This window comes from Vespa crabro, chromosome 6 (assembly GCF_910589235.1).
Source record: "Vespa crabro chromosome 6, iyVesCrab1.2, whole genome shotgun sequence".
Taxonomy (NCBI): Eukaryota; Metazoa; Arthropoda; class Insecta; order Hymenoptera; family Vespidae; genus Vespa; species Vespa crabro.
Genome location: NC_060960.1, coordinates 11562619 through 11573173, shown reverse-complemented (window position 1 = coordinate 11573173; position 10555 = coordinate 11562619). Strand labels below are relative to the sequence as shown.

General features: G+C 29.5%; 3 protein-coding genes across 4 annotated transcripts; all 3 read right to left on the bottom strand.

Moving 5' to 3' along the window:
• Positions 1–353: 353 nt before the first annotated feature.
• LOC124424881 (transcription initiation factor TFIID subunit 10-like) lies at positions 354–2088 on the bottom strand. Its single transcript, XM_046964439.1, has 4 exons — positions 1940–2088; positions 1659–1847; positions 1524–1588; positions 354–1430 (listed from the first exon to the last, which is right to left on the bottom strand). The coding sequence occupies exons 2-4, from the start codon at positions 1770–1772 to the stop codon at positions 1229–1231; spliced, it is 381 nt and encodes a 126-aa protein (XP_046820395.1). The 5' UTR covers positions 1773–1847; positions 1940–2088; the 3' UTR covers positions 354–1228.
• A 201-nt stretch (positions 2089–2289) lies between these two features.
• On the bottom strand, positions 2290–4352 carry LOC124424880 (DBF4-type zinc finger-containing protein 2 homolog). Its single transcript, XM_046964438.1, has 3 exons — positions 4046–4352; positions 3298–3376; positions 2290–3221 (listed from the first exon to the last, which is right to left on the bottom strand). The coding sequence occupies exons 1-3, from the start codon at positions 4267–4269 to the stop codon at positions 2421–2423; spliced, it is 1104 nt and encodes a 367-aa protein (XP_046820394.1). The 5' UTR covers positions 4270–4352; the 3' UTR covers positions 2290–2420.
• Positions 4353–4486: 134 nt separating this feature from the next.
• Positions 4487–8507, bottom strand: LOC124424879 (DNA helicase MCM8-like). 2 transcript variants are annotated; one of them, XM_046964435.1, is made up of 14 exons: positions 8274–8507; positions 7938–8069; positions 7616–7857; positions 7329–7485; positions 6998–7248; positions 6767–6871; positions 6468–6662; positions 6161–6380; positions 5941–6104; positions 5635–5847; positions 5431–5552; positions 5132–5354; positions 4912–5055; positions 4487–4755 (listed from the first exon to the last, which is right to left on the bottom strand). In XM_046964435.1, the coding sequence occupies exons 1-14, from the start codon at positions 8341–8343 to the stop codon at positions 4558–4560; spliced, it is 2436 nt and encodes an 811-aa protein (XP_046820391.1). In that variant the 5' UTR covers positions 8344–8507; the 3' UTR covers positions 4487–4557. The 2 variants fall into 2 exon arrangements, with proteins under 2 accessions (XP_046820391.1, XP_046820392.1); XM_046964436.1 differs by having other exon boundaries at positions 7329–7464; positions 8274–8506.
• Positions 8508–10555: the final 2048 nt, after the last annotated feature.

The following is a 10555-nucleotide window of genomic DNA, read 5'->3' as shown; positions in this document are numbered from 1 at the left end:
TCTATAAGACGTGAAAATGTAGCAGTACGGAAAGATTTCATTTCGACGTTTTCTCCTCGGAGTACAAAAGGTAGTGACTGACGTGGTAAATCGCATTATATAAGCTGTTTATTTATTTATGAATTATTAATATTATTTTATATCATATTAGACTTCATTACATATTGCATTTATATGCTGAATACGCAGATCACATTTGTACGTTACATATGCGTTATACACATGAAATATCGTTTAAATAGCAAGATTCGGTTCCACTCTTTCTAATATGTGTTCTCGTTATTATTATTTTCATATGTGAATGCGTGTTCATATGTGTTTCATATGTGTTTGGAATAATTATTTTTTATATATTTAATGAAAAATCATTTATTACTTTTAGATAGTTATAAAGTTGTAAATTGCTTATGTTCACATTAGCTGCTGATTTTTTATATAAAGTTCGCTTCTTATTTAAATATAAAATGCTTTTGGTATTTTATGTTCACAATTGATTGCTGATTTATTATAAGAATAATCCAATATTATTTTAGATAGATTATTTTATTATTTACTTGATTCCTTATTATATCTCTTTTGAAATTATTTACATTTATTATAAAAATTATATACATAATTTCTTCGAAAAGAATTGTGCCGTAAAATGCTGTTTTTTCTTTCTTTTGAGAGTAGTGGATGTATGAAAATAAAAATTTTGTAACAATTCAAAAAGTGACCTCTGGATGATATAGAACTGCCACATGTGCATATATGCATACATTGTGTGCATATGTGTTTATTCGTTAATTGTTTTCATTTATTACAAAGACGTATTTATTTTCTTATATATATGTGTATACATATATACATATACACACACATATATATATATATATATATATATATATATATATATATACATATATTTTCTTATTTACATTTATATTCTGCATTATACCTTCGACTCATCTTGTAAATATGATATAATAATTTGAATATACTATGAAAAGATATAATATACTGATATAAATTATTAATACATTTATCTCCTTCATGTATGACATATATCAATTTTTAATTTAAACAAAATTATATATAGTTTTTGATGTAATGTATACAATCTAATATAAACTATATACATGTATCAAGTAATGAGAATTTGATGTCCATATGTGTACTCGTAAAACTATACATTAGATTTCAAAAAATTTAGCAAAAGACCATTTTATAATAAAGAATATATATTTTTTTAAACGAAGTAATGTGGTTTCTTAACTATAATGCCATATTCAGCAACAGCGGGCGTCAAATCTTCCATAGTAAGCATATAACGACGATCCTTTCCTTTTGTTTTTGTATTTTGATTAGCACCACGTGTTTTGCAGTGTTGAAGGGCATCATTAGCAATTTCAGAAATGAATTTCTGAGCTGCTAAGGATACTAAACGTACTCTGTAATTCAATGTTAATTATAAATAGTTATTAGCTCTTTTATACCGATATATTTACTTACATTTTATTGTCTAATTGAATTTTTATACTTACATTCTTGGATCGGTTGTATTAAAACCAGCAGTATGCAAGTAATGTTCGCTAATAGCATCGGGCACCTACAATGAATGATAATAAAGAAACACAAAATTATGTATGAATAATAGAAATATTTCAAGTTTTATATACCGTTGGTGTATAATCTTCTAGTTGTAAAAGAAAATCTGAGAGTGGTTGACCAGCTGTTTTTGGTTCTTCATTTGTATACATTGTTGGAAGATCCCTTTCAAAGTTTTCTGTCATGTTTCTTCAATATTATTAATTATTTCTTACGATTCAAAATTGACAACAATGTTATAAGATTTATTAGGTTATTATCTGTAAATGTAAAATGTATACATTTAAATATATACATGTTATTCATAAATGAAATATGCGTTATATTGAATATAATTAATAATAAAACTTACATTACGATGTTTAATTATAATGTTATTATTGAAAAATTCATCAAATATTCTGGAATACACTCTCCGAATTGTAACGATAGATTCGTAAATAAGGTTATGAACGGTGTTCTTGGCATTAAAAATATCTGCTACTCGCACCCTCTGTAGGGCGCATTTTGAGATAAGATAATTAAGCGCTAAATTTAAATGTAAATATTTCAAGCATTCACTCGTTTTATGTTATTGCTGTATTTCTTAGCTTTTTCTTAAAATCCCTTAATGCTAATTAAATATAAATAATTATAAACCATCGGTGTGTGTGTATATATATATATATATATATATATATATATATATATATATATATAAGATTGATGTATTTGTACATGTAAAGAATATATGTTTTATATGTATTAATTCTATTTCATATTTATAATACGTAATTTTTTATATTGAAATTGACATGAGATAATATAAAATACATATCTACATATATAACTGTTTAACATGGTGCACAGCATGGCATGCAAGGTAAACAGGGTGGTGGACATGGCGGTGGACATGGCGGTGGACATGGTATGCATGGAACACACGGATCACAGGGACCACAAGGACCACAAGGGGCACAAGGACCACAAGGGGCACAAGGACCACAAGGGGCACAAGGACCACAAGGGGCACAAGGACCACAAGGGGCACAAGGGGCACAAGGACCACAAGGGGCACAAGGACCACAAGGACCACAAGGGACACAAGGACCACAAGGACCACAAGGGACACAAGGACCACAAGGGGCACAAGGACCACAAGGGGCACAAGGACCACAAGGGGCACAAGGACCACAAGGGGCACAAGGACCACAAGGGGCACAAGGACCACAAGGGGCACAAGGACCACAAGGATCACAGGGGCCGCAAGGTGGACAAGGTGGACAAGGTGGACATGGTGGACAAGGTGGATAACAAGAGGGAGGTGAACAGCAACTTATACATGGTGGAGGGCAAACAGGTGATGGACAAGCGTTATTGCAAACAAGTCTGCAATATGCCGCTAATGCAGATTCTCTTGCTTGATCTGCACAATGAAACTTCTTAAGAGCTACATTTATATCTCCTAAGTCTGTTAGCTTCAGAAGGGCGCTAGTTCCAGGTCCACAAACTGGATATAGTTTTGTCATACACTCTGGTCGACCCATACAATCCCACATCATGCATCTATCTTGTAATCCATTCCTCCTGATACACTCGCATCGATACATTATACTTGCACGAAGATTATAGCTTTTACATCGTTTGACAGGCTCCTATTTAAAATTTATATTACTTTTCTATTTTTTTTTTTTTTTTTTTCTTTCTAATGATCATATCCTTGTAACTTACGCAACAAGGATCACAACAATTCGTAATTGGACAATAAGTAGGTGGCGGACACGGTGGTTCATCCCATTCGCATGGTTTTCTATAAAAAATAATTTATAAATATATCAATTTTATTTTAATTTATATTTTCTTACTTTCTATCCATGGAACTGACTAAACATTTTAGTTGTGCTAATAATTCACGTCTTCTGTCACAATTTGGATTTTTCCCATCGCAAGGCATGTTTAATTTAAATCATAAACATATAATATACTTGAAATTTATCTATAAATTTCGTCTTTTTGTTTTTTTTTTTTTTTTTTTTTTTTTTTTTTTTTTTTTTTATCGTAAAAATTATCAAATTGTTTAAATATGCATCTTACTAAATTAATTTGCCACGTATAACATTGAATTTATAAGAATCGTATGTTATTCCATTAGGTTTTTCTTTTTTTGTTATTTTGGAAGTAGTTGTCATAGCAATCGATTGTCATATTATATGTAACGACAGTATAAATCTCTCAATACATTTTTCTCAAATTTTTTAAGTGACTCTTTAAAAATATTGTTTAAACAATTAACAATTATGCATTTCATTAATTGATACTTAATGAGTTATTAAAATTTCAAAGGAGAAAAAGAATAATTAAGAAAAGTACAAAAAAAAAAGAAAAGTACAAAAGAAAATTGAAGAAACATGAGCTGCAATAAATTCTCCCCAACGTGTTCACCAACATGTTCACCAGTAAATCCTTGCTGTCTACCTACTTGTTCACCTTGTCCACCATGCGCACCTTGTTCGCCATGTTCACCCTGCCCACCTTGTCCACCATGCGCACCTTGTTCGCCATGTTCACCCTGCCCACCTTGTTCGCCATGTTCACCCTGCCCACCTTGTCCACCGTGCGCGCCTTGTCCGCCATGTTCACCTTGCCCACCATGCGTGCCATGTGCACCTTGTCCACCGCCATGTTTACCGTGTCCACCACCATGTAGGATTACAATATGTACACCACCTATATCTTGTGGTCATTGTCCACCAAAATGTGTTCCTTATTGTCCACCTCCGTGCCCTCCAGCATGTCCACCAAGATGTCTTACAAGAGTAGCAACACGTCCCGTGAAGTGGGCAGTAATGTTTTAAACCATGTTTTTATATTTAACGATTGTCTTTTATATACTATATACGTACAAGAAATTGTATAAGAGTTATTAATAAAAATTACGTATATTTTCTTTTTAACATGATCTTTGTAACATTGATCATTTATAAAAGGCCATTAAATGTTAACGAATTTATAAACATTTCTATCGATTTGTAGTAAAACACCTTGCTCATTCAATTTTGATAAAAACCGAGTGAAATCTTGTATATTAATACCTCCATTTATTGCTATTTCGTTCAGCTGCGATAATGAAAAAAATTTTTGTCCATTTGATTTGATTTCATCTTCTAGTAACCTTATAAATATTTTCACCTGTTAGAAAGAATAATGATATGAATTAATGAATAATTTTAAGATTAAATATTTTTAATACTAAATATATACGTAGTGTGCGCGTGTATATATATATATATATATATATATATATATATATATGTATGTATATGTATATGTATATTCAATATATACTTTTCCCTCTGTAGGTTTGTTTCTATGTTGTAATTTCAACGTTGAATTTTCATACATGTTCATCATTGCGTACTCTAATATTTTTACTACTTCCAGAGCATCTAACTCTGTAGCCTCAACACGCAATTCCAACTTTGCTCTGGCCTGTTCAAAGTTCAAAGTTATTGTTATCTACTGGAAAAAAGTTATAAACATAATTTTGTAACGCGCAACGACAAACCTCGGTTAGTCTAATCATTGCTTCTAGCTGCCTATTGTATATCGGAATACCGCCAAATTCAACATTCCTTGATCTGAGTTCCAGGTAATACTTTTGCAATACTTCTGCTGCCTTAACAGTTAGTTTTGGATAAACATATTGACGGGCATATAGGATATATTTTTTCAATATAAACTGTGGTATGATATCTTTAGATTGTGTTAATGAAAACATTAGTTTTTCTCTGAAACAAATATACAATAGTTTGGTGTAATATATAAAATTAATATCCCTTAATATAAACTAACTCCTTAAATTACCTTAAAGAATCGTCTTGTGACATTGACTGCATTGATTTATCGTTGCTTGGACTCTTCTCTGTCTTGTCATTTGTACCAATATGGGATGACATGATATGTTTACATATTAAATGATCGCGTTGCTATTACAAAGACATTAAATTATTATAAAATATTAATGTAAAACTTAAGGGAGTAAATATTTTCTTATGAATATAAAGATACTTTATCTGGATCATCCAGGAGTAAAAAGATTAAATCAAATCTTGAAAGAAGAGGTTGACTTATGTTTAAATTTTGTAAAATTGTCTTGCTTCTGTCGTATCTGCCACCAATGTGATTCGCAGCTGCGAGAACCGATGTTCTAGAAGGAAGGGAACACAGTATCCCGGATTTAGCAACACTGACACTTTGCTGTTCCATAGACTCCAATAGAGCCTACAAAATATATTACCTTTTTATACAATTGAAAGGAAAATAAAAATGTTTACATTTGTAATGTTTACATTTATAATTTTTACATTTATATACCTGATGTTGCACAGACATTTTATCAAATTCATCAATGCAACAACAACCACCATCTGCTAACACTAAAGCACCAGGTTCTAATGCAAAGTCATTTGTCCCATTTTCTTTTGTTAAGGTAACGGTTAATCCTGAAGAGGTACTTGAATTGCCACAAATATACACGCCTTAACACAGAGGAATGCCTTTAGATATGTATATTTAAATATTAATTTATATTCACCTTTGGCGGATACACGCGAACATGCCTGTAACAATTGAGATTTTCCAAGGCCAGGATCTCCCACTATAAGAACATGTATATGATCACGTAAACCCTTATGTTTTGCATTACCACCAAACAAACTTAACAACAATCCAGCTTTAATCATTTCATGACCATATATACCCGGGCACAATGAATGTACTAATAATGGAAAGATATTAGGCTTGTCATATACCTCCTGCGAAAATTATCATGCGACATATTTATATATACAAATGGAATACAAAATAAATTATTAGATAGAGTAAAATAAATGTATATAAACCTTAATTGCAAGATAATCTTTTATATTCATTTCACTGACAATAGTGTCTGCGTTCATGCACTTTTTCTGAGTATTTTTCTCAGTATCATTGTTATTAACGTTATTGTTGTTATGAACTATCGTAATGGCTTCCATATAAAAAGAAAACGAAGCTGCAGCATGCCCTTTAAACGTATTATCATCAATTCCTTGAACCTGAAGATAGAAAGTTTAAAAAAGAAAGAAAGAAAGAAAGAAAGAAAGAAAGAAAGAAAGAGGAAATTTTAATTTTTTATTTATTAGACAGCATGAACGCTCACTTTAACGATCCCTGTAAGCATTAAATCATCTCCTGGCATACAAGTATCTACTAAATCATCCAAAATTTTTACATCCAATATTCTAGGCATTTTACCTTTAGTTTCCTAAAAATAAATCCCATATAACGAAACGACACAGAATCATTATGCGACAACAGCTGTTAATATCATTATAAAAGTAAATGGAGAATAATTATTGATATATTATTATATCAATAATAAGGAGCATACCTGTTCGTTATTTAATATCTCTTGTATTCTAATCATTTGAAAAGAAATAGTTCTAACATAAGGTGAATTCAATACAGGTTGAAACGTTGTCACACCACAAACTGTACATTTCTTAGGCACGGTATAAAATCCCTCCGACTGTTTTTCTATCTTTTCTAAACCACATTTAGAGCATACAAACACAAACCATTGAGCAAGCTGCTTTGTTCGTCCTACTCTTACAACGCATCCTCTTGTATTTATTAATTTTCCTTAAGAAAAATAAAAGGGACAATGGAAGAATATCGCGTAGACAAGATATAGAGAATAATATGTGGTTTTAATATTATACCATAGGAATTCACTTTAATATCTCGTAAACAAACAGTTTGTCCATAATTCAATATTCTTATTTTGACCGCAGGCAATAGATTTATCGAATTCAAAATACTTTTTAGATCTTCCTTTGGCACGGTATTTAAAATATTCTGAAAAGTTAAACGGTAATACTATTGAGAGTATTATATAAATACAAGATTTCCCCAAAATGAAAATTTAGAAATATAATTTATATTAAATTTAATTCCAATTGTTAACAATAAAATTAATTCATCTTAAAAAACATTTATATGGATATACCTGATGAATCGCAAGTTTGATGCAATTTATCGTAAATATCGGTTTCTCTTGTATATCACTTTTAAAGTTACTCCATTCATTTAGAAACGTATCGTCGTTAAAGAAATTGTTAAAGTCAATGTTGAAAGTCATTCCAGCCTCTAAATTGGCTAACGTAAGAAATGATGATATATCTGAATAATTTTTCATGTACCGTTCGACAGCTTTAATTTTTCTTACAGTATCGGAAGAGCTTTTATATTCTAAAATGAATGAAAAAGTTAATTAAATAGACATTATTTACTTATATCATATTAACGATAAAGCGAACTTTCTTTGATACCTTGCTCGTCAAAGTATAATGTCCATCCATAGTAAGGAATATTTGTATTTTCATGAATATATAAAGACGCATTATCCCGGGAAGGACTTTTTAACCGCTTTGCTGATCTTTCATTTACATTTGTTATAGTTCCTATCGCAATAAGATAAATATTAATTAGTAGTATAAAATATTCAAAGATATGTATCTAAGCTATGTAAGATCTATTATAATATTAATTCATATAGAGATAGAAAGCTTTTTAAACCGTTTCAATACGTTTCTCGTGACAGATAAAGGGTAAATAATAAAAATTGGAGAAAAAACGGAGAAACTTAATATACATTTCAAACTTACTAGTTTGCTTGGTTCCTTTACTTTTCATATACCAACGTTTTCTATAGACATTATTTCTTTTGTCATCCATGTATGATGTATGGTACGTTGCAAAGATAAAAATCGAAAATAGTATTTAAGTAACAAAAAACTTATCTATCGTTATAACCACTTTCCTTGATCATAATAAGTTTTGTACCGGCGTTCAAACGGTTCGATCGTAAGATTTCTTCATTCGTCAACATGCTGCCATCTTGAATGAAATACCCGCGAAATTTCAATTTTCTGGAAAATTCAAATTTTTTAAATAATATTACAATAATATCTTATTAATGTATTATTCATAAGGGAAACAAAATCCCGAGATAGATATATTGTATTCTTAAGTTTATTTCAATAGGAAAATCGATAAAATTTACAAATGCAATAAACACAAAAGAAAAAAAAGGAAAAGAAAGGATTGGTATATAAAACTTTTAATAACATATATAACATGTATAATGCATCTATATACATAAAAAGATGGGTGTCAATTTTTTTTTTTTTTTTTTTTTTTTTTTTTTTTTTTTTTTTTTTTTTCCACAGGGATGACAGTAAATGTACAATTGAACTGTATGATACAAACTTTTCCTGCTCTTCCGAGAATATGCTGTATAAGTGTTTAAATCTATCTATATAAAGTAATGTACCTTTATATATATTATATGTATAATTAAATTTATGTATATGAAGTATTGTTACGTGTAAAATACGTTCAAATAATATCAAGGAGGATTATTAGCAAGTGTATGCACAAACTTTATGGTTAGACATACGAAAGGTATTATAAATTAAACAATCTTACAATGCAGTACTATAAGAATTGGGTGTGCACTAATTCCAATCTCATTAACTTATCTAACGTAACTGATAGTACAAAATGTAAGTGATATATAAAGTGAAATAGAATATTTTTAATACGATATAATAATGTTTTCCTTTTCTTACGTAATACATCTTATTGTAGGAATAAAAATACCGCTTTACTAATTGTAAGTGTTAATAGATCGGGGCAGGTCAGATACGTTTTAGAGACACGAATTATGGAACAAGTAAATACAGCAAACTGAGATAATCCTGCGAGATTGCAAGATAGGATAAAGAGAGAATGATTTTTTCGAAATATTTCTTAGGAAAGGTTAAACCTTTTTATCTGCATGAAATAAACTTTGCGAGTGCATATTAAGCGCTCCTTTGTGTACGTTGATTATTATTTTCACATTTTTTTCAGATAGTATATGCTTAATGTAAGGTTACCTCCTGTCGGTAAAAGGAAGAGCTATTAAACGATTGTTAGCGACGCTTTTTAACAATTACCCTAATTTTATTTAAGCCTTACCTACCGACGATAATATATACATATATATATATACATATATATATATATATATATATATATATATATATATATATATATATGTATGCAGTAATATAAAGTGTAATAAATAATGCATTAACTATAACTAAATAATCCAGTTTATATTTAGTGTTATTTAAATTATAAGGCTAATAACGCATTAGATACTTAAAAAGTATGTAATATATTAAATATTGCTATCTATATTACGTCAATATTCTTAATACTTTTTATTTTGTTTTCTAGAAAGGAAATGGAAAACAAAATAATTTTTGGAAATACCTATTTTTTTTTACAATGCAATGTATATTATTGCTGAACATATGTACAACGGTATATTTACATTGTCGTTACAAAAGTTGTGAGAACATAACTGTAAACTAGATTATGTTTCAATTTACATACCTACCTCCGCACAACACTCATACACGTTTCGTTACTTAAAAAAAAAAGAAATAAGAAGAAGAATCCCATCCATACACTTTGACATTCGATAAATCTAATTTTATACATACATATATATATATATATATATATATATATATATATATATATATATGCACGCGTGATTTATTTATTTTCTTACCTGACTTTTATTTTGGAATAATTAACAGCAATTAATAATTAACATTATTTTTCTCATTGAGGAATTTCACTATTGATTATAAATTCTTTTGCAAAAAACGCGGTAGGAGTGCAAAAGATAAATGTCATAAGGTTACAAAATTTTTGTTATTTAACGAATTTGTTTTCATTGCACGAGGTTGTAATAATAAATTATCCAATTTTCGTTTCCAAACAATCGTCATTAAAAAATGGAATGGTTTACATTAAATAAATCTATAATATAGGTATATTCGATAAGAGTATTCTCTTACATACAATGTCCGTTCGAATGAGTGATATA

Excerpts from the sequence above, each read along its gene's own strand:
- LOC124424879 (XM_046964435.1), bottom strand. The coding sequence starts at position 8,343 with ATGGATGACAAAAGAAATAATGTCTATAGAAAACGTTGGTATATGAAA. Across the intron at positions 8,070-8,273 it reads TAAAGGAACCAAGCAAACTA|GAACTATAACAAATGTAAAT; the intron begins GTAAGTTTGAAA and ends TTATTGCGATAG. Across the intron at positions 5,355-5,430 it reads TCACAAGACGATTCTTTAAG|AGAAAAACTAATGTTTTCAT; the intron begins GTAATTTAAGGA and ends TATTTGTTTCAG.
- LOC124424880 (XM_046964438.1), bottom strand. The coding sequence starts at position 4,269 with ATGGTGGTGGACACGGTAAACATGGCGGTGGACAAGGTGCACATGGCA. Across the intron at positions 3,377-4,045 it reads ATGGTGGACAAGGTGAACAA|AAAACCATGCGAATGGGATG; the intron begins GTAGGTAGACAG and ends TATTTTTTATAG. Across the intron at positions 3,222-3,297 it reads ATTGTTGTGATCCTTGTTGC|GAGCCTGTCAAACGATGTAA; the intron begins GTAAGTTACAAG and ends AATTTTAAATAG.
- LOC124424881 (XM_046964439.1), bottom strand. The coding sequence starts at position 1,772 with ATGACAGAAAACTTTGAAAGGGATCTTCCAACAATGTATACAAATGAA. Across the intron at positions 1,589-1,658 it reads TAGAAGATTATACACCAACG|GTGCCCGATGCTATTAGCGA; the intron begins GTATATAAAACT and ends CATTCATTGTAG. Across the intron at positions 1,431-1,523 it reads AATACAACCGATCCAAGAAT|AGTACGTTTAGTATCCTTAG; the intron begins GTAAGTATAAAA and ends ATTGAATTACAG.